The sequence below is a fragment of the Erythrolamprus reginae genome, chromosome 6, assembly GCF_031021105.1.
Source record: "Erythrolamprus reginae isolate rEryReg1 chromosome 6, rEryReg1.hap1, whole genome shotgun sequence".
Lineage (NCBI taxonomy): Eukaryota > Metazoa > Chordata > Lepidosauria > Squamata > Dipsadidae > Erythrolamprus > Erythrolamprus reginae.
In genome coordinates, this window is record NC_091955.1 from 44,859,045 (window position 1) to 44,881,948 (window position 22,904).

The window sequence follows — 22,904 nt, forward strand, 5'->3', positions numbered from 1 at the left end:
GGCCCGGGACAGGGGTTTATCCTCTGTCCTGGTGCTCCTCGATCTCTCAGCGGCTTTCGATACCATCGACCATGGTATCCTTCTGCACCGGTTGGAGGGGTTGGGGTTGGGAGGCGCTGTTCTCCAGTGGTTCTCCTCCTACCTCTCTGGCCGGTCGCAGTCAGTGTTAGTGGGGGGTCAGAGGTCGGCTACGAGGTCTCTCCCTTGTGGGGTGCCTCAGGGGTCGGTCCTCTCCCCCTTGCTATTTAACATCTACATGAAACCGCTGGGTGAGATCATCCAAGGACATGGGGTGAGGTATCATCAATATGCCGATGATACCCAGCTTTACATCTCCACCCCATGCCCAGTCAACGAAGCAGTGGAAGTGATGTGCCGGTGCCTGGAGGCTGTTGGGGCCTGGATGGGTGTCAACAGACTCAAACTCAACCCGGATAAGACGGAGTGGCTGTGGGTTCTGCCTCCCAAGGACAATCCCATCTGTCAGTCCATAACCCTGGGGGGGGATTATTGACCCCCTCAGAGAGGGTCCGCAACTTGGGCGTCCTCCTCGATCCACAGCTCACATTAGAAAACCATCTCTCAGCTGTGGCGAGGGGGGCGTTTGCCTAGGTTCGCCTGGTGCACCAGTTGCGGTCCTATCTGGACCGGGACTCATTGCTCACAGTCACTCATGCCCTCATCACCTCGAGGTTCGACTACTGTAATGCTCTCTACATGGGGCTACCTTTGAAAAGTGTTCAGAAACTTCAGACCGTGCAGAATGCAGCTGCGAGAGCAGTCATGGGCTTACCTAGGTATGCCCATGTTTCACCATCACTCCGCAGTCTGCATTGGCTGCCGATCAATTTCCGGTCACAATTCAAAGTGTTGGTTATGACCTTTAAAGCCCTTCATGGCATCGGACCAGAATATCTCCGAGACTGCCTCCTGCCGCACGAATCCCAGCGACCGATTAGGTCCCACAGAGTGGGCCTTCTCCGGGTCCCGTCAACTAAACAATGTCGGTTGGCGGGTTCCAGGGGAAGAGCCTTCTCTGTGGCGGCACCGGCTCTCTGGAACCAACTCCCCCCGGAGATTAGAACTGCCCCTACTCTTCCTGCCTTCCGTAAACTCCTTAAGACCCACCTTTGCCGTCAGGCATGGGGAAATTAAACATCTCCCCTGGGCACGTTTAATTTATACATGGTATGCTTATGTGTGTGTTTGTTAGTATATGGGGTTTTTCTTAAATCTTTTAATATTTTAATTAATTGTATTATTATGATTGTTTCACTTGCTGTGAGCCGCCCCGAGTCTTCGGAGAGGGGCAGCATACAAATCCAAATAATAAATTAAATAAATAAATAAATAAATAATGTTTTCTCCAAATAGAATATTTTATATTAATGCTAAAGATTTGAAATATTTTTCTATTATTCTCATGTGTTGAAAGTTTGAAAAGAGTAAATTCATGGATAAGATTTAAAGAAATGTTCTATAGAGAAACAGGAAAGAAGTAATGGAAAGTAAATAGCTAAAGACAAGACTGGACAAGATAAAATTGAGAGAAGCGTTTCTAAATAAAATTGCCATAAATCTTTCCAATTTCATGGAACAGCTCTTGGTTTTATGTTAAAATTGTATCAAAATCATGACAACAATTAAATAGTAGATAGAACTCTGTTGCAAACTATTATTCTAAGACCATGGTCTCTCAAGCTCTGTTCCTTATTTAACCCTGCTATTCCCCTCCCATTTACCATACACTTGTTACCCTCCAGATATGAAAAGGTTGCTTCTAGCTACTGGAATGGTCTTTTTGAATACTTTTTTCACTAGTATACTAATTTGAACATTTCTGAACACAATGAAATTAAAATTGAAGTGAAAAATTTAATGCTTATTTTATTTTGCTCATAAAACTCTGCTCCCCCATTTTTGTGAAATTTTGTTCATTTTCATCTAGATTAGGCTGCAAAATCTGACTTTTCTGACCATTTTTGGCATTGGGGAACTAATTTGAACATTTCTGAACATAATGAAATGAAAATTGAAATGAAAAAATTGATGCTTATTTGTTTATTTTGCTCAGAAAAGGCCCTCCACCCCATTTTTGTGCAATTTTGTTCATTTTTATCTAGATTAGCCTGCAAAATCAGAATTTTTTTACTATCTTTGGCATTGGCATAATAATTTGAACATTTCTGAACACAATGAAATGAAAATAATTGATTTTTACAAAGATTGTACACTTGGGTTCCTCTGGGTCATATGTGACCCGGAGTAAAAAAAAAAGGTTGGTTCTAGCTACTGGAATGGTTTTCTTGAATACTTTTTTTCACTAGTATACTAATGTAAACATTTCTGAACACAATGAAATGAAAATTGAAGTTTAAAAAATGATGCTTATGTGTTTATTTTGCTCATAAAAGCCCCTCCCCCATTTTTGTGCAATTTTGTTCATTTTTATCTTGATTAGCCTGCAAAATCAGAACCTATTGACCATCTTTGGCATTGGCATACTAATTTGAACATAATGAACATAATGAAATGAAAATTGAATTGAGAAAAAATGATGTTCGCAAAGATTATACACTTGTGCTCCTCCAGGTTCTTTTAGATCCGGAGTATAAAAAGGTTGGTTTTAGCTACTGGAATGTTTTTTTTTAATACAACAAATTTGAACATCCCTGATCACAAACAAATAAAAAATGAAATGAAAAAAATGGATTGTATAAATTGAAATAATTGCATACAGCCGGGGGGGGCTTTTATGAGCAAAATAAACAAATAAGCATTAATTTTTTCATTTCAATTTTCTTTTCATTGTGTTCAGAAATGTTCAAATTACTTTACTAGCGAAAAAAGTATTTAAAAAAAACATTCCAGTAGCTAGAACTAACCTTTTTTTTACTCCGGGTCACATATGACCCGGAGGAGTCCAAGTGTATATTCTGCGAACAGAACATTTTGCTCTAGTAAGAATAATAGTACCATTACTTCTTGGTAGACGATTAGACCAAAGTAATGGTACTATTATTCTTACTAGAGCATTGAAATTGATTGGATTTTTTAAAAAGTCTTAATTAAAATTACTTAGATGACTAGCAGAATATCATGAAAGAATTGAAAGCTTGGTAGAGAAATGTGAAATAATGGGTTAATAAAATTGCGGTTTTAAAGTGGATGAAGTGCATCTCTGAGGAGTAGGAGTTTCATGGTGGGGATGATGTAATTGAGAATGCTATAGTTTGGATTGTTTGCTATGGAACCTTGCCACTGATGCCACCATTGTGCCAATTTCAAAGGTCATAAATATTGGGCTGGCATGTATAAGAGAAATATTTAAGTAAACTAATGTTAAGCCATTTAAGGCCTTACAAAGTGGGAAGAAAACACTGAACTGACCTTCAAAAGGCTAGTCATGCAGATAGTGAATTTTAGGTGCAATAAAATTCTGAATTTACTTGTTACTTAGTTGTTCTGTCGAGCTCTCTGGTAGCATCCTCCCGAAAATTCACCGATACAAATTTCAGACACACACACATTTGAAAATGTAAAATAATGTTCTTTATACCGAAAATTCAAATAAACTAAGCACTCTTTTTGTATAGCAAAGAGCACTAGTCTCCAAACAAACTGGTAATTTGTACAAGTCCCTTATCAGTTCTGAGATACTTAGCTTGCAGCTGTGAGGCAATTCACAGTCCTTCTTTCACAAAGTGAAACACACTTTGCTCTGGTTTAGTTTCAAAGCGGGGGAAAATCAGCACACAAAGGTCGAAGTCAGCAAGGCAGGCACGAAACACAATGATCAGATAATCCTCCACAATGGCCAAACCCACAGGCTGCTATTTATAGCAGCCTCACTAATTACCACAGCCCCACCCAACCACAGGTGGCCTCATTTTCTTTGATAATCTCTCAATTGTTGCTGCCTATGCATCGCTCTCCGCATGCGTGGCTGTATCATTAACTCTTGTTTCGAATCCAAGGAGGAGCTAGATAATTGATCTTCTGAGCTGTCTGCCACACTCTCCTCCTCCCTGTCACTCATGTCTTCTTGGTCAGAGGAGCCTTCATCAGCAGATTCCACCGGGAGCAAAACAGGCCTGCGGCATGTGGATGTCTCCCCCCACATCCACAGTCCTTGGGGCAGGAGCTGGGCCAGAGCTAACCATAACACTTAGTAAAGCAAAAAGATGTTGTATCTGCTGAAGCCCATATATAGGGGGTGGACAAAAAATGGAAACACCTTGAAAAACCATCAAAATATCTTTTAATATGGTATTGGTCCACCTTTTGCAGCAAATACAGCCTCAATTCTCCAAGGTATTGATTCATACAAATTGTGAATTGTTTCCAAAGGAATTTTAGCCCATTCTTCAGTTAAAGCATCCTCCAGTTCTTTTAGAGACGATGGTGGTGGAAATTGACTTCTTACTTGAATCTCTAAAATCGATCATAAATGCTCAGTAATGTTGAGGTCTGGTGATTGTGGTGACCAGATAAGACGCTGAACTTCATTAGAATGTTCCTCGTGCCATTCTTTAACAATTCTTGCTCTATGGATTGGTGCATTATCATCTTGAAAGATGGCATCCCCCTCTGGAAACAGTTCTTGAACCATAGGATGAATTTGGTTGGCCAAAATTCCTAAATAGTGATGGCTGTTAATTCTTCCATGAAGGGAAATCTTTGGCCCGACGGATTTAAAAAAAATAGCACCCCAGATCATCACTGAACCCCCACCATGTTTGACGGTTGGGAGAAGGCAGTCAGGATGAAATGATTCTTTTGCCTGTCTCCAAACATAAACATGGCCACAGGTCGGAGAAAGGGTAAAGGGTAATTCGTCAGAGAAAATCAGATTTTATCACTGCTCGAGGGACCATTTCTGGTGGTTTCTATACCACTCTAAACGCTTTGAAACATTTGTCTTTGAGAGCAGAGGTTTTCTAATTGCAGCTCTTCCATTGAATCCAGATTTGTGAAGCTCCCTTCGAACAGTTTTTGTGGAAACTGGGTTCTGTACCTGTCTATTGAGCTCTGCAGTGATTTTAGGAGCTGTGGTCTTGCGATCCGATCTAACAAGTCTGACGGCCAATGTTCCCTCTAATTTTTTTTGGGTGTGGGCGGAAAAGTATAGTATCTGAGCGGCAGTCCCTTCGAGACTGGGCGGCATAGAAGTCAATAAATAAATAAAATAAATAAATACATATATTTTAAATTCATGAATTTATTTTCTTTCTCTCTTCTTTACTCCCATTCTTTTTCTTTCTTTCCTTTCTCTCTTTTCCTTCCTCTTTTTTTTCTATTTCTCTCTCTTCCTCCCTCCCTCTTTCCCCCTCTCTTCTTTCTCTCTCCCTCACTCTTTCCCTCTCTTTCTCTTCCTCCTTTCCTTTCTATTTCTCTCTTTCTTTCTTTCTTTCTTTCTTTCTTTCTTTCTTTCTTTCTTTCTCTCTTCCTTCCTCTCTTTTCTCTCTCTCTTTTTCTCTTATTTTTTTTCCTGCCCTGCAACACCAGTCACGTGCACAAATACATTTTGTGTGCTGCAAGCAGGAGCTCCAAGACGAAGGCACCGACGGCGGCGGGGGGGGGGGTGCCGTACATTGGTGGCGCTGGGCATGGGCACAGAGCTGGCACTGGCCTGCTGGCTCGGCCGGGAAGGAGGTGCTAGCCCAATGCCCAGCGCAGCGCCAGCATGTACGGCGTCCTGCAACACATCCAGCTGCCGCCGTCGGTGCCCCACAGCATTGGGAGAGCCTCGCCATTGCCTGGCCGGGGAAGAGCTCCCTTCCCCTTCCCATGATTCGGGATGGCGTTACTTTGTGCGCCGTCAGCAAGTTAGTGCGCGGGGGGGTCCTGATGACTGCGCAGAAGCGCCCCTGTACAGCTTAGAGGTAACATTGTTGATGGTCTCTCTCAGACAGCTTCGACTTTTGACCAGTTCTTGGCTGAGGATGTTTTCCCTTCTCTTTCAAAAGCAGTCATTACTTTTGAGACATTACCTCTTGAAACGCCAAACATTCGGGCACTTTCTGTTACACTAGCATCTGCCATTCGAGCACCAACAATTTGGCCTCTTTGAAAGTCTGAGAGGTCTGCCATTTCTAGAAGGTTATAACCAATTTCTTTAAATTTCTGTAAAAAAAAAGGTAGTTAAAAAAACATCAAATAACAGAATAAAAAAACATGATGCCAAAAAGTCAAGTGTTTCCATTTTTTTGTCCACCTCCTGTAATTTGGATATAAGGCTTTTCTAATACATATCACTGTGACTGACTATCCCTAAAATAAAAGTTTACTATAGTATTAAAGAGAAAGAAGTGACCACAGACAATTAAGTTTCAGTAAGTACTTTTTGCTTTTGTAGTCACTGGGTCTTTGGTGGGGAAAAAAAAACCCCTCCATCAAAGAGTTCTACTAAGATAGCCACTAGCCTCTTCAGGAAGAGTTCTCTAAGAATTTACTATTTCCTCATTTTTGAGACTTTGTGATGTAAAAGTAAAAAAAAAAAATATTGACATATAGGTTACAAAATATTTATTGACATGCGGAGAACAAATGGAGATATCAATTTCCCTTATTAATTTTTGTGTTATTTAAATATAAATTCATGGAATTATTTATACAGGTTTAGTTTAAATCAGATGTTTGGAATTATAAAAAAAAGTATATTGGAAGTATAAAATTATACTTATATATATTATACATTCTTTTGCAGGCATAATTTTTTCACTGAATGACAAATCAAGTTCTTCTAATCTGAAGATAGATGCTTTATCCTGTTTGTATGTGATCCTGTGTAATCACGCTCCCCACGTTTTTCATCCTCATGTCCAAGCATTGGTGCCTCCTGTTGTGGCATGTGTTGGAGATCCATTTTATAAAATAACATCTGAGGCACTTCTAGTTACCCAACAGCTGGTTAAAGTCATACGTCCTCTGGATCAGACTTCTTCTTTTGATGCCAGTCTTTATATCAAAGATCTGTTTACTTGTACAATCAAGAGACTGAAAGCTGCTGACATTGATCAAGAAGTGAAAGAGAGAGCAATTTCTTGTATGGGCCAAATCATTTGCAGTCTTGGAGACAATCTTGGTTCTGATCTACCTAATACTCTTCAGATATTTCTAGAGAGACTAAAAAATGAGATAACTCGACTAACCACTGTGAAGGCTTTGACTCTGATAGCTGGTTCACCTCTGAAGATTGATCTAAGGCCAATTTTAGGAGAAGGTGTTCCTATTCTTGCTTCTTTCCTTAGAAAGAACCAACGTGCTTTGAAACTTGGAACTCTGTCTGCTTTAGATATATTAATAAAAAACTACAGTGATAGCTTGACAGCTGCTATGATTGATGCTGTCCTAGATGAACTTCCACCTCTTATTAGTGAGAGTGATATGCATGTGTCACAAATGGCCATCAGTTTTCTGACTACTCTGGCTAAAGTTTATCCTTCCTCACTCTCAAAAATCAGTGGTTCTATATTGAATGAACTTATTGGGCTGGTACGGTCACCATTATTGCAGGGTGGAGCACTTAGTGCCATGCTAGAATTTTTCCAAGCTCTGGTTGTGACTGGAACAAGCAACTTAGGATATATGGATTTATTGCGCATGTTAACAGGTCCAGTATACTCACAAAGTACAGCACTTACTCACAAGCAGTCTTATTATTCAATTGCCAAATGTGTAGCTGCCCTTACACGAGCATGTCCTAAAGAGGGACCAGCAGTTGTAGGTCAATTTATCCAGGATGTCAAGAACTCAAGATCTACAGATTCCATTCGTCTCTTAGCTTTGCTTTCTCTTGGTGAAGTTGGACATCATATTGATTTAAGTGGACAAATAGAGTTAAAATCTGTAATTTTAGAAGCATTTTCCTCTCCAAGTGAAGAAGTGAAGTCTGCAGCTTCATATGCATTGGGAAGTATTAGTGTCGGCAATCTTCCAGAATATCTTCCATTTGTCTTGCAAGAAATAACTAGTCAGCCTAAAAGACAATACCTTCTTCTTCATTCCTTAAAGGAAATTATTAGCTCTGCAACAGTGCAAGGTCTTAAACCATATGTGGAGAGCATCTGGTCTTTACTATTAAAACATTGTGAGTGTGCAGAAGAGGGTACCAGAAATGTTGTTGCTGAATGCTTGGGGAAACTTTCTTTAATAGATCCGGAAACACTGCTTCCACGCCTCAAAGGATACTTGGCTTCAGGTTTGTAGATATTCAAATATATATGTATTGTCTTTTGAAAATAACATTCAGAAGATTATTGAATTATTCAGTACTAATAATTAATGCCGTCTTGAATAAATGGATTTTAGGATTGGTTGAAGTCATAAAGGAATAGAAGGAAAAACTGTCCAGTTTTTAAATAAATCTCATTAATACATAAAAAACTTTGTTATGGTTGTTGAAATGTCAGTTTTATTTTGTAACGTTTGGTACAGATAAAATGAAAAAATATGATAAATTGAATATTATTTTTAAAAAGTGTTATCATTTGGAGAACAGATTGATGATCCAATTTCTAATATTTATGGGAGATAGATTAAATATGCAAGAGGAAGAAATATTTACAATGATATTGTTGGAAAATAAGCACTAGAAAAATGGGTGTTAAATTCTATACAAGAGCTTATAGAATAATTAAAATTGTCCAATTCATGTTAGGACCAGTAGAGCAAGAAATCCTCTTAGTTTTCCTCTCTGTTTTTTGAAGCTTAATTATTTCTCTAAAATAATTAAGGAATAATCTAGGAATAATACTATTTAAAATATTAAATGATAGGTTTAATTTATTTTTGCTGTAATCAGTAAAACTATACAATGGTACCTCTACTTAAGAACTTATTCGTTCTTTGACCAGGTTCTTAAGTAGAAAAGTTTGTAAGTAGAAGCAATTTTTCCCATAGGAATCGATGTAAAAGCAAATAATGCGTGTAAACCCATTAGGAAAGAAATAAAAACTTGGAATTTTGGGGGGGGGAGGAGAAAGAGGAAGAAGAGGAGGAGGAGGAGCACAGTCACTGCTGAAGGAAGAAGGTGAGGTGAGAGGAATCAAAAAAATCCAAAACTTTAAGGCTTAAAAAAAAAAGAGGGACTCTGAAGCGGCAAGGAAGAGCACACATCTCCCATACACCCAGTGTGAGGTTGCCTCCCATACACTGCGCCAGAGAAAGAAACCCAGGCGGGCGAGAGGGAGAAACCTCTTGCTGCTTTGACCGAAAGGAGGCTGCTGCTACCTGCTTCCTCTTCCTTCCCATGCTGAAGGTCTCCCCCCTTCTCTCTCTCTCTCACTTTAGCGGCACCTTTCCTTCACTATGGTGACTCATCGGTTTGGCTGAAGCCAAGTTGATGCAGCCGGGGGCGAAGCGCCCCCTTTTGCCTTTCTGCTGCCAGATGCTCTGGGAGGCAACTTTGCGCAAGATGTATGGTAGGCAGTGCGAGGGAGTCACCACAGTGAAGTGGTTTATTCCTTCTCCAAGCGCTCAGAGAAAGGGAAACACTCCATTTGCCAGATCTGGACTGCCAAAGCCTCCTTAAATGCCACCGAAAGGCTCCTCTGGCAACCCAGAAAAGCACAAGATGAGTGAGATTAAAGGAGAAATGGCAGGAAACTAGCCTTCATGCCGCTCTCAAATTTGCTGGGAAATTTTTCTGGACTTGGGTTCTTAAGTAGAAAATGGTTCTTAAGAAGAGGCAAAAAAATCTTGAATACCCAATTCTTATCTAGAAAAGTTCTTAAGTAGAGGCGTTCTTAGGTAGTGGTACCACTGTACTTGGATAAATTTGTAAAGAATAAAAAATATTTCACAGCAACAACACCTGATCATTTTTATTTCTTCCTGGACAGTTACCGTAGGTAGACCTGTGTAGGAAAAATCTATACCTATGTGGATGGATATAAGAGATCTAATCAAATGTACTAATACCAGTTCTGCTGGCACAATGGGATTTCTTCTCTGCCCTTTCCCCTTCTCAGGAGAATCATTTCAGAGCATTGATTCATTTTATACATTGAACTGGGGAAAACTAATTGCCCCCCTATCTTGTTCTGTCAACAAAACTGCTTCAATAAATGGTAATACACAGTTGGTTTCTATTCAAAAGCACTGGTACATTTTGGTTTGTTCTCACTATTCCTTCATGGCTGAAATCATCACATGTAATTACTCCTTATTGAGATAATTTCAGGTAAATAATAGTGGCTGGCAACATTATCTACTAAAGATTTGGAGAAATTTGGAGTCTGGCTTTGCCAATCTAATAAGTCTTGTTTATTGAATTTATACCGGGCTCTTTAAATAGATTCCCAGAATGCTTATTAAAAATTAAAGTTAAAAAAATCAAATTAAAACAAAGATAAAACACCCCAGTTTTAAAAACAGAAAAAGTCAGAAATCAAACCAAGCCCTGTGAAATAAAGAATAATTTTTTGAAAATGAGCCAAGTTTTAAACTGTAATGTTACATAATAATACATATGCCAAATATATGAAGTAATTTCTGTTATTTATAATGGAAATGCTATAGAATTTTGTAGATATAGCACCAATAGTATTACTAACATGTTTCTAATTTCTATAACTCCACAGTACGCAGAAAATAAAAATGTTCTATTATCTGTGCCAATTATTTACTATTAGGATCATCATATGCTCGGAGTTCGGTAGTCACTGCTGTGAAGTTCACTATCTCTGATCACCCACAGCCCATAGACCCACTTTTAAAGAATTGTATAGGTGAGTGAGATCACAGTAATTTTAAGTGGAGTATTTAACATATACGTATACAGTAACATAATTTCCAGAATAGTTTTAGGTATGGGGAAGACTTTGATTAAAACTCTATTACATCAGTAAGTATGCTTTGCTTAATTTGTCTTCTGGGAATACTGAACTTTTAAGTACAATGGTAGATACTAGGTGATGAAGATGCCTGTTTTCATGCCTTGAAGCAACAAGAAATGCTTCCATCAGAAGTAGCTGTTATTTCTTGAAGTAAAATTAACTTTCTATATAGTTTCCACTAATTGCTAGAGCTGTGCCATACTTCAAATTCAAAGGACAAAGGGCTTTCAAGTGCATATGGTTTCAGTTACTTAGAGTTGCCAACAAGTGTTTCCTAAGTTACTACATTCCAAAGCACATTTACTTATTTGCTTGCTTGCTTGCTTGCTTGCTTGCTTGCTTGCTTGCTTGCTTGCTTGCTTGCTTGCTTGCTTGCCTGCCTGCCGGCCTGCCTGCCGGCCTGCCTGCCGGCCTGCCTGTTTCTTTGTTTGTTTGTTTGTTTGTTTGGCCGCCCACTCAGTAGTCTCAGTGATTCTGAGCAGCTTATGAACAATAAAATATGACATCAGTCTATTTTATTTTATTATTGTTTTGTTTTGTTTACTTGAATTTATTAGCTATCAATGTCCAGTGGACCCTATGTGTTACTCCTATATAGATAGTAGTAGAAAACCAGAGTGAATCCCCAGAGATTAAAATATCCCAAAAGAAAAATTCCTGCCAGTCACAGGAAGCCACTTTTACTTTTGTTTCCTAAATATAACTACCATCGTTCATGAATTCTGCTGAACTGTTGAATACAGTTTTGGGGGAAATCTCAATTTTAAGGAAAAGAGATTCTTGCGAAAGGAATTGGCAAAACACAAGTACTTACTGTCATTTTCCCATTCATTTTTTAAAAAACTACTTTCATCCTGTTTATTTACAGGATTAAGTTCTTAAGTCATGAAGCCAAGCATGCACAATGTGATCTAAAAAGAATAAATGTGGCATTTATTTATAAGAGAGTTTTAAGGCTGTGATATATAAACTGCTTTCAAGCAAACAAAAACTACATACCATATTTTTCAGGGTATAAGACGCACCCATTTCCTCCCTAAAATAGACTGATAATTAAGGTGCGTCTTATACAGTGAAGGTAGCTTTTTTTTCAGCCCTAACTAGCTGCTAACGATCTTCCCAGCTCTTACCTTGCACACTCTTTTATTGTTTCTCTCTGTGAAGAATGTTTTCCAAGCCCTAAGTTTTTGCAGGGTTTTTTTTAATTACTCCAACTTGCTCTGAGTAAGTTTCTTTCTAGCCCTAACCAGGTGTTAACAATGTTCTCAGTTCTTACCGGCTTGCAAGCTCTTTCATTGTTACTCTCTGCCAAGAATGTATTCCAAACCCTGTCTTTGATTTTTTTTTCATTCTCTATTTGCTCCAAATATTTCTTTCTAGCCCTAACCAGGTGCTAACAATGTTCCCAACTTTTACCGGCTTGCAAGCTCTTTCATTGTTACACTCTGCCAAGAATGTATTCCAAACCCTGTCTTTGTAGATTTTAATTTTTCATTGCTTTACTTGTTCCAGATATTTCTTTCCAACCCTAACCAGGTGCTATTAATGTACCGAAGCTCTTTCATTGTTACTCTCTGCGAAGAATGTATTCCAAACCCTGTCTTTGTAGGGTTTTTTAATTGTTTTACTTGCTCCGAATGTTTCTTTCCAATCCTAATCAGGTGCTAACAATGTTCCAAGCTCTTACGGCTTGCAAGCTCTTTCACTGTTACTCTCTGCAAAGAAGAATGTTTTCCAAGCCCTAAGTCTTTGCAGGGTTTTTTCTATTGCTCTACTTGCAATGTAAGGAAGATCTGAGGAAGGCTACGCACCTGGCATCGACTGGGGTGTGCGTTCGGCTAGGGGCGGCTAGCTTTCCACCAGGCTCTTTTCTTTGAAGGAGAGAGAGAGAGAGAAAAGGGGGGGGGCAGGCAAATAACCAGGTTCTATAGAAAAAGTCTTTGCAGTGTAAAGTCTTGACACCCTGGAGCTGTCATGCAGTTGCAGAGCAATGCCTGTTCTAAGTCCAGCTACAGCAGAAGGGGGTGTGAATCTGAACTGTGGGGTGGGTGGGTATGGGGGGAAGAGAACCAGGAGGAGAGCCGAGTCTGGCATGACTGGTGGAGGAATTTGGGGAGTTGAAGTCCACATGTCTTAAAGCTGTCAAGTTTGAAGACCCCTAAGTTAGAGGTTAGGAGTGCAAGGCTCTTCAAACCTGGAATGTTTAAGGCTTGTGGACTTCAACTCCCATTTCTGAGCTAGCATGACTGGTGGAGGAATTCTGGGAATTGAAGTCCACTAGTCTTGAAGCTGTCAAGTTTGAAGTTTGTAAAAAGTGTACATGGTTTTAAAAAGTATACATGGTTGTAAAAAGTATTCTGCTACACTGGTATTTTATTAAACAATATAATGCTATACCGTTTGGTTCAGAATACTTTTTTCTTTGTTCTCCTCCTCTAAAATCTAAGTGTGCCTTATATGCCGGTGTGTCTTATACACCAAAAATACGGTATATAGGTTTGCTTGAAATCACTTTATATGTTTATGACTGGATTGTACACAACTGTAAATAAGATTTTGAAAATAAATTATACACATAATTGAGAATGAAGATATTTAATTTAGGTTATCACTGTATTTCTTGTCTGAGCCAAGGCTCACTATTTATCCCTTGGTACAACAATCCAAATCACCTTGACCATAAAGGGGATAAGTGGGGAAAGAAATGTGCCTAAGACTTGCAGCAGTTTTGCTTTAAATTTGGTTTAGCAGATTACACATTTTGTGTTTGTATTTTTAATAAAATGTTATCTTTAATTATTACAGGTGATTTTCTAAAAACATTGGAAGATCCAGATCTTAATGTGAGACGAGTAGCTCTGGTAACATTTAATTCAGCAGCACACAATAAACCATCACTAATAAGAGACCTTTTAGACACGGTGCTTCCGCATCTTTATAATGAAACAAAAGTGAGAAAGGAACTAATAAGAGAGGTATGTAAATTCTACTGACTGACAAGTAAGCAAGTAGTGGTGTCCAAAGAATTTAAAAATGTTTTCCATTTAAAGTTTCAGATCCTTATTTAAGTTTGGCCTCTAATTTGAAGATAGCTGTTTTCCTCACAATGTTAATTACAGACATGTCATCCAGTAGTGCCACACTAAATGGCATATATGAAGGGCAAAGTAATTTAAATAAACCTTGCAAAGTTTCAATTATTTTTTCTTTATTTACTAAGACCGCCTGTTAAATATTATAGTAATGCCACTTTAGGAATTAGTGAAATTCAGAGAATTTTATTGTGGTGTCATTTGGTTTTTGCAAATTTCATTTGAATAGTTCAATACTGAGTTCAATACTAAGTGGACTCTGCCATAGGATGGGAATAATGCTATAAAGAAGTTCAATAATGAATATAATTTTCCATTATTTGGTCTACTTTTTTACTTGGATAATTCATAGTTCATAATCATTTAAAACACGTTGGCACAATTTGAGAGCCATGTAAGAACTTAATCTAATTCTTGATGAGTGGCTATTGTAAACATTCATTTAGTTTTAAACTAGAAACTGAAATACAGTGCTGTGAAAATGGAATTCATGCTGGAATTTGTAGTGATGTTTCTGTGATTTCCTTACAACTTTTCTTTGTGGTCATCATTTTTCAATATTGTCATTATTAAGATCTGATAATTAAATGTAATAAATGTTCTTGTTTTCTGATTTGGTTTGCAGGTTGAAATGGGCCCATTTAAACATACAGTTGATGATGGTCTTGATATTAGAAAGGCAGCTTTTGAGTGTATGTATACTCTGCTAGATAGTTGTCTGGATAGACTAGACATCTTTGAATTCCTAAACCACGTTGAGGATGGTTTGAAAGATCACTATGATATTAAGGTTAGTTTGTTATATATATTTATATATCTAGTTATATCTATCTATTTATGTAATATAATAACATAATTTTTGGTGAAAATGCTATATATATTAGGAATAAAATATTTCAAACAAAAAGATTGGGCATTTAAATACCTATTTTTAACACCAAATGCCAGTTTCTATTATTTGTTATTGCCTCGGGGCTACTGGCCTATTGGTTCTGTGCCAGTAACAGTTGAAGATGGGTTAAAAAACCTGCCACATCTTGAGCAAGACTGCTTCAGTCTACATCTTCCTTAATTAGAAAAAATGTGCAGAGGCACAAACCCATATTAATAGAAGATGGCTTGAGCTATTTTCAGAATTGACAAAGACCTGTCTTTCCACCATCACATAGGACAAAGTGCAAGCAAAGCAGTACCAATCCTGCTGGTACTTCTTTGTGTAGAAATGCCATCAGCAAGAGCATATACCAATTAGTAATGGAGGCACAAAGGCAATGGATCTTGCTCAAAAAGTGGCAGTTGGTGATACATAATTGACTTGAAGAAAAAATACATCTAGATTAAGTTTCTAAATAGGATGGCCAATGAAGTATAGAATTCATTATTTTATTTTTTGATAGTTGTTTAGTTCAAATTGTGTTAAAATAGAAACAAGACCTACAAATATATGTCCACAGAAAAATCAAAATTATAGCAGGAATTAAATACTGGTAGTCCTTGACTAAGCAACAGTTCAGTTAGTGTCTGTTGAAAGTTGCAAAGGCACTGAAAAAAATTACTTATGACCATTTTTCATACTTATGAATATTGTAGCATCCCCATGATCATGTGACCAAAATTCAGATGCTAGACAACTGATTCACATTTATCATAGTTATAGTGTTCCGGGTCCTTCTGGAACTTTCTGACAAGCAAAGTCAATGAGGAAGTTAAATTAACTTAACAACTATGTTACTAATTTACAAGTGCGTTGATTCACTTAACAAAAATGGCAAGAAAAGTCATAAAATGGGAGAAAACTCAAATAACCAATTTGTCAGTTAGCAACATACATTTTGGGCTCAATTGTGGGCGTAAATCGAGGATTGCCTATACACAATAATAGATACATATTCCATTATATATATTATGCCATGCATTGCTTACATTATATATTATATTACATTATATAACATATGTGTTAACGGCATACTCAATGGGCACAAAACACTAACTTGGAGGGGTTGACAAAAAACAAAGGAATGGTTGATCTTCTGAAGATTAGTACATAGAGTGCAACATTTCTTTCCAGTGTCCAATTTATTTAAGTTATGCTTCTCCTAAACAGATGTTGACATTTTTAATGCTGGTGAGACTATCTACTTTGTGTCCAAGTGCGGTACTGCAGAGGCTGGATAGACTGGTTGAACCTTTGCGTGCTACATGTACAACCAAGGTACTGTATGAATTTATTTACTTTAATATACAATTTGGGGGGAAAAATGCATTAATTCCAAAGCAATCACCAACCTCTCGTATTAAGCCTGAGACACTTCACTTTTTCTAAAATAGTGATTTATGAGAGTAATTTATATGATTTTTCCAAGAAGAATGAGAAAAAAGCATCATTCCTATCAGGCTATTTCCCACTCATCCCCAGTTTCTGTTTTTACATTACTGTATTATTATTATTATTATTATTATTATTATTATTATTATTATTATTATTATTATTATTTATTGGATTTGTATGCCGCTCCTCTCCGCAGACTCGGGGCGGCTAACAACAATGATAAAAAACAACATGTAACAATCCAATTTAATAAAACAACTAAAAACCCTTATTATAAAAACCAAACATACACACAAACATACCATATATAACTTGTAATGGCCTAGGGGAAGGAATATCCTAACTCCCCCATGCCTGGCGACAAAGGTGGGTCTTGAGTAATTTGCGAAAGACAAGGAGGGTGGGGGCTGTTCTAATCTCTGGGGGGAGTTGATTCCAGAGGGCCGGGGCCGCTACAGAAAAGGCTCTTCCCCTGGGGCCCGCCAAACAACATTGTTTGGTCGACAGGACCCGGAGAAGGCCAACTCTGTGGGACCTTATTGGCCACTGGGATTCGTGCGGTAGAAGGCGGTTCCGGATGTATTCTGGCCCAATGCCATGTACGGCTTTAAAGGTCATTACCAACACTTTGAATTGTGACCGGAAGCCGATCGGCAACCAGTGCAGGCCGCGGAGTGTTGCAGAAACGTGGGCGAATCTAGGAAGCCCCACGATGGCTCTCACGGCCGCATTCTGCACGATCTGAAATTTCCGAACACTTTTCAAAGGTAGCCCCATGTAGAGAGCGTTGCAGTAATCGAACCTCGAGGTGATGAGGGCATGAGTGACTGTGAGCAATGACTCCCTGTACAAATAGGGCTGCAACTGGTGCACCAGGCGAACCTGGGCAAATGACCTCCTCGCCACACCCGAAAGATGATGTTCCAATGTCAGCTGTGGATCGAGGAGGACGCCCAAGTTGCGGACCCTCTCTGAGGGGGTCAATAGTTCTCCCCCCAGGGTAATGGACGGACAGATGGAATTGTCCTTCCTGGGAGGCAAGACCCACAGCCACTCCGTCTTGTCTGGGTTGAGTTTGAGTTTGTTGACACCCATCCTGGCCCCAACATCCTCCAGGCACCGGCACATCACTTCCACTGCTTCATTGACTGGACAAGGGGTGGAGATGTATAGCTGGGTATCATTGGCGTATTGATGATACCTCACCCCATGCCCTTCGATGATCTCACCCAGCGGTCTCATGTAGATATTAAATAGCAGGTGGGAGAGGACTGACCCCTGAGGCACCCCACAAGGGAGAGACCTAGAGGTCGACCTCTGACCCCCCACTAACACCGACTGCGACCGACTGGAGAGGTAGGAGGAGAACCACTGAAGAACAGTGCCTCCCACTCCCAACCCCTCCAGCTGGCGCAGAAGGATACCATGGTCGAGGGTATCGAAAGCCGCTGAGAGGTCAAGAAGCACCAGGACAGAGGACAAGCCCCTGTCCCGGGCCCGCCAGAGATCATCCATCAACACGACCAAAGCAGTTTCCGTGCTGTAGCCGGGCCTGAATCCAGACTGTTGAGGACCTAGATAATCGGCTTCTTCCAAGGACCTCTGGAGTTGGAGCGCCACCACCTTCTCAACAATAAAGGGAAGGTTTGAGACTGGACGGTAGTTATTAGATATGGCTGGGTCCAGGGAAGGCTTCTTGAGGAGGGGGCGCACAAGTGCCTTCTTATAAAGGGCCGGAAAGGACCCCCTCCCCAAGGAGGCTTTGATAATCTCCTGGGCCCAGCTCCATGTCACCCCTCGGCTGGCCGAAACCAACCAAGAGGGACACGGATCCAGTAGACAGGTGGCGGAACTCACAGCTCCAATGGCTATGTCCACTTCATCAGGTGTCACCAAGTCAAACTCCTCCCAGACTGATGGACAAAGACGTTTAGCCCCAGTCACCTTGACTGACTCATTGTCAGCCAATACTGCTATGCAATTGGAGTCGAGATCAGCCCGGATCCGAGCGACTTTATCAGCGAAAAACGAGTTAAATTCCTTGGCACTACCTGGTAAGGGCTCCCCAACTCCCCCCTGATTTAGAAGGGAGCGGGTCACCCTAAACAGCGGCCGGGCGGGATTCCGCTGATGCAATCAAGGCGGCTTGGTACGCGCATCTTGACGCCTTGAGCGCCACTTTGTAGGTCTTAATAAAAGCTCTTACAAGTGTTCGGTCGGATTCAGACTTACTCTTCCTCCATCGCTTCTCTAGACGTCTCTTCTGGCGTTTCAACTCCCGGAGCATGATAATAAAATAGTCTTATTGCTGGCTTCTGTTCATTGTCCAGAAATTGTTCCCCTCCAACGTGTTCTGTTATGAAAATTGTTTTTAATCTGTATTAAAGTTAATAGGATCAGAATGCTTTTTGTTTCCACCATGACTTTTTTCTAATTGCAAGATAACATTTTGTAACAGCTTTAGTAGTAAATAAAAGGTAGAGAAACAATAATTATTCAGATAATAATGAAAGTTGCAAGACATTCTGAGGAACTTTTATTCTGATAGTACTGCTTACTACTTATAGTATGGTGCATTTGCATTGTTTGCATGTCTTTTTAATTTAATTTTGTTGTTGAATTATTTCCTAAACATCATTTTGTTTAAATAAAACAGGTAAAAGCAAACTCTGTGAAGCAAGAGTTTGAAAAACAAGATGAACTGAAGCGATCGGCTATGAGGGCAGTAGCAGCATTATTAACTATTCCAGAAGCAGAAAAGAGTCCACTAATGAGTGAATTTCAGTCACAGATAAGCTCTAATCCGGAGCTTGCAGCCATCTTCGAAAGCATCCAGAAAGATTCATCATCCACTAATTTGGAATCAATGGACACTAGTTAGATATTCAAACAGGGACCATTAATTTTAACCATAAAATGCACTGAATTTACAAGTTAAAAACAAAACAAAACAGAAAAGATCGAATCTTCACAATGTTCCATTTTACCTTTATGGAGACAGTTTGGCTTTTTTCCATTGTTGTTTTTTTAGCATTTATTCCAGAATATGTATTTCCATAATTCCAAAGTTGTACGCCACAAATGTTTTAGTGGATTTGGATACCCATTAAATAGAAATAAAAGTTAAAACGCATGATGTCTGGAAATAAATTCCAACATCCATTTGCCCTGTAACGTTTAGGATTAAAAGTTTAAAAACTTGTGGCCATGATTTTTCAGTTTTTTTCTTGAAATCAAACCAAATAACTTTTGTGTTTTATCTAACTTTGCCTGGTAGATAGGCTTAAAAACTGTGAAGAGTTACTACTATCATACATCTTAGGTACAATTTTAAAATGGAAACGCAAGTATATGTCCTTTTTAAACATGTGGGAATAAACAATTTTTGTTCACACTAATTTTGTATGGGGAAATTTACAAATGTGCATAAAGCAGCATGTGTGATTTGTTCATAACTCAATTCAGTCAATATATTGGTGCAGGCAGTGCTCTCCTTCATAGCTCATGCAGTTAGTTTATTTCGTTGCACTTATTACATATATATCCTGCCAAGGCAATTTTTCATCAGAATAAAAATCATAAGTAGGCAGCTATATATACAAAACAATTAATAACAAATTACTTTAAGCAAAGAAAGATGCAGATAGGGTGGTTTCCACAGGACAGCTTATACAAATGGGATGAGAGACTGCTGACTTGAAGAAAGGCCATTCTAAACTTGTAATTAGTTTTCATATATTTGAGTGATCTTTTATATATTTATTTGAAGCAAGGTATTTTAAAATGGTTTTCAAAAAACTATATTGATCATTCTTAACTAGGCCTGCACAGTATGTTGTTCACTAAGTCTCCTTGTATAAACCGCCAGCATTTTTAAAAAGTTAAATGTACTGCCATTGCTGCCATTAGCTCCCACACTGATCCATTAGCTTACTGATTGGGGTACCAGATATTCTTTTACAGCCTATGATGATGATGGTTTTTAATTTATCATTATGGCCTGCTTTTAACAATTGAGGTAGTCATCAGTGGAATGAAAAATTAGTTGGTGCCCATCCTACCCCTTATTTTTGTGCAAATCTTGTGATATTCTGGCAATAGTAAGGACTGTTACCTGGGGCCAAAGTTAGATTTCTTCTGTAACTTACAGGTCTTCAAAATATAGTAATTGTCAAATAAGATGCCATGTTTTTCATTTATATCTACATTTATATCTGAAAGCAGCTTAAAAATGGAAAGATAGAATGTCAGTTAAAAAGAAGGCAAGAGAAGATAAGTGACCTGATTGTATAGTAAGTACAATAGTAGGGAAAAGATTCAGGCATGAGAACTAAGGTTCTACTTTATTTTCCTGTATCTTACATTACACAGACCTGTTTTAGAATATGTGAAGGGGAGGGGGAAAAAATATTTTTCTCTCTCCCACCTCCGGCTCTGTAGCTATTCTGACATCCTTCTAGAACTATATTCCCAGTGCTAGGAAAAGTTTTCTGAACTAATTAGTAGGCAGAATAACAGCTCTAATGACATGCATATATACTGGATTTTTTTAAATCTTCACTTATTTTTATCTTCACTTAAAACAACAGACAATGCTAGATTTTAACTCAAACATTTTCACCATTCCTCTGAATGAATCATCCACAATTAAACAAGGAAAGATTGCTGAGCATGTCACTCCAACTTTTTTTTACCAGTAATGATTGAAGGAGGGTCTATGTCTTTTTCTGTGTAATGAAGTAACATGTTGCATTTGTATTTGGGTATTTCTGATCTTCCCTTCTGTTGGGTCTTTATTTGTGTATAAGCATACAATGGGAAGCAGACTTCCATTCTGGTCATATTAGGTAGAAGGAACAAGGGTGAATGAGAATAGAACAATAGCCAATATTAAAAGCTATTTCTCCATTAGGTATCTATCCCCTGGAATGTTCCTACTCATTTTCAATTCAATTTTCATTTTTGTTAATTTTTCTCCAACACTAAACTTGTTCAATTTTTGAAGATCCTACTGACAGAATAAGAATGCTGATACTCTCCCACCCACCCAACCCCCAAAACTGCAGTGGTAGAATACAGACAAACCATGTTGCTATTTTCCTAGGTGAAAATGCAGTACACCAGCATGACTTTAAAGAATTATGGATATCTTATAAAATTACTGTATATCTGTTTTGTATTAAAAAAAGGATGATCTAAAATCATACACAGATTTTAACTATTTCAGTATGCTGTGTATAATAGTTTGTTTTAGAAATGTTGCTTTAGAATCAAATTTTCTTTAATTTTATTAACTTTAATTGGAAAGCTTTGTTTTAATTTGCCATTTTAACTATTGAGAAATATTTAAGAGCTTTTTTTTTTTTAGCTTTTTGCTAAAATTGGCTACATTTGTATTGTGTGAACAAATAGGTGGGCTGTGTTCTTTTGCAGTTTTGCAAAATGATCCCTCTGAACCAGAGGTGGATTCCTATCAGTTGTAACCGGTTTTTTGGAACCATTAATAAACTGGTGATGACATCACGGAGCCGGTTCTGTGGTTGCCGGTCCATGGGCACTGCCATCTTGGATTTTGCTTCTGTGCATGCACAGAACTTTTTTTTTTTATTGCTTCAGGTGCGCGGCCCTTAGTGAACTGGCAGAAAAACAATCCAGAACCCACCCATGCTCTGAATCTTCAATGCTATATAGTTTGGAATAAAAATATATAGTAGCATGCTGCTAACTAGAGATTCCAGCTTAAAATGTTTTATCAACATAATATGCTCATTGTCTCAGAATGAACTTCTTATATCTTTCAATATATTAATGTTCATATTCATAGTACTTAAGTCTTTCATCTGTCTTATTGCATATCATTTGTGTTTTCTGCAGCACAACATAATCTGCATAGAAAGATGCATGGGTGTTCAAATCTCTGGCTGTCTTACTTCATATGCATTGTTACATATTTATCCATAAATACATTCAACATTGAAGAATACATTATATGTCCTTACTTTATTTCCTAAGCAAATGAACTTTTTGCTAGGCATTCCATGCTTTGCTTTTTCGTGCATTCAAAATCAGTTGTAATCTCTGCCATTAAGCAAAATGTTCCAGAATTTAAGTCTTTTATCATATAACATTCTAAATCAACAAATGTCTAATTAACCTGCTTTCTCACATTTGTACATTGCATCCTGAGCATGTTGGTGTACTGCATGTATATCTTTGGTAAGCAAGCAACAGTATTACAAATATAATTTCCAGGTTAGAGATAATTGATTAGAAAGTTGTGCGCACAGCTAAACTTGATTTTGACTGCATTTGCATTTTGGCCTAAATATGCCCAAACTGACTAAAACAATCCTTGTTGTCAGCTGAAAAAAATGCATACGGTATAAGTATGACCCATACCCATGCAGTATTCTAGAGTCTATTCTTGAGTCTTAAAAGGCATTTTTTAATTTTTAATATTTCTAGTTTAGTACTTACATTAACAGCTTTTATTTGTTCTCTGCCTCAAAATACCAGGAAATCATACCATTGAATTTCAGCAATAACGGCAGCATTTTAAAATATTCAGCAATAATGTATCACACAAGATATTAGTGCCTTGTGTTATCTTTATATTTTATAGTGATTAAAACATTCCTGTTC

General features: G+C 38.3%; 1 protein-coding gene across 2 annotated transcripts in view; it reads left to right on the plus strand.

Moving 5' to 3' along the window:
* The window catches only part of CAND1 (cullin associated and neddylation dissociated 1), a 63,021-nt gene extending 43,361 nt beyond the window's left edge, over nt 1-19,660 (plus strand). For both annotated transcript variants that reach the window (XM_070755510.1, XM_070755511.1), the window contains 6 exons: nt 6,710-8,203; nt 10,638-10,733; nt 13,647-13,816; nt 14,559-14,723; nt 16,038-16,145; nt 18,919-19,660. In XM_070755510.1, coding sequence (XP_070611611.1) covers nt 6,710-8,203; nt 10,638-10,733; nt 13,647-13,816; nt 14,559-14,723; nt 16,038-16,145; nt 18,919-19,143 — 2,258 coding nt within the window. In that variant the 3' untranslated portion in view covers nt 19,144-19,660. The remainder of the gene's footprint in view (nt 1-6,709; nt 8,204-10,637; nt 10,734-13,646; nt 13,817-14,558; nt 14,724-16,037; nt 16,146-18,918) is intronic.
* Nucleotides 19,661-22,904: the final 3,244 nt, after the last annotated feature.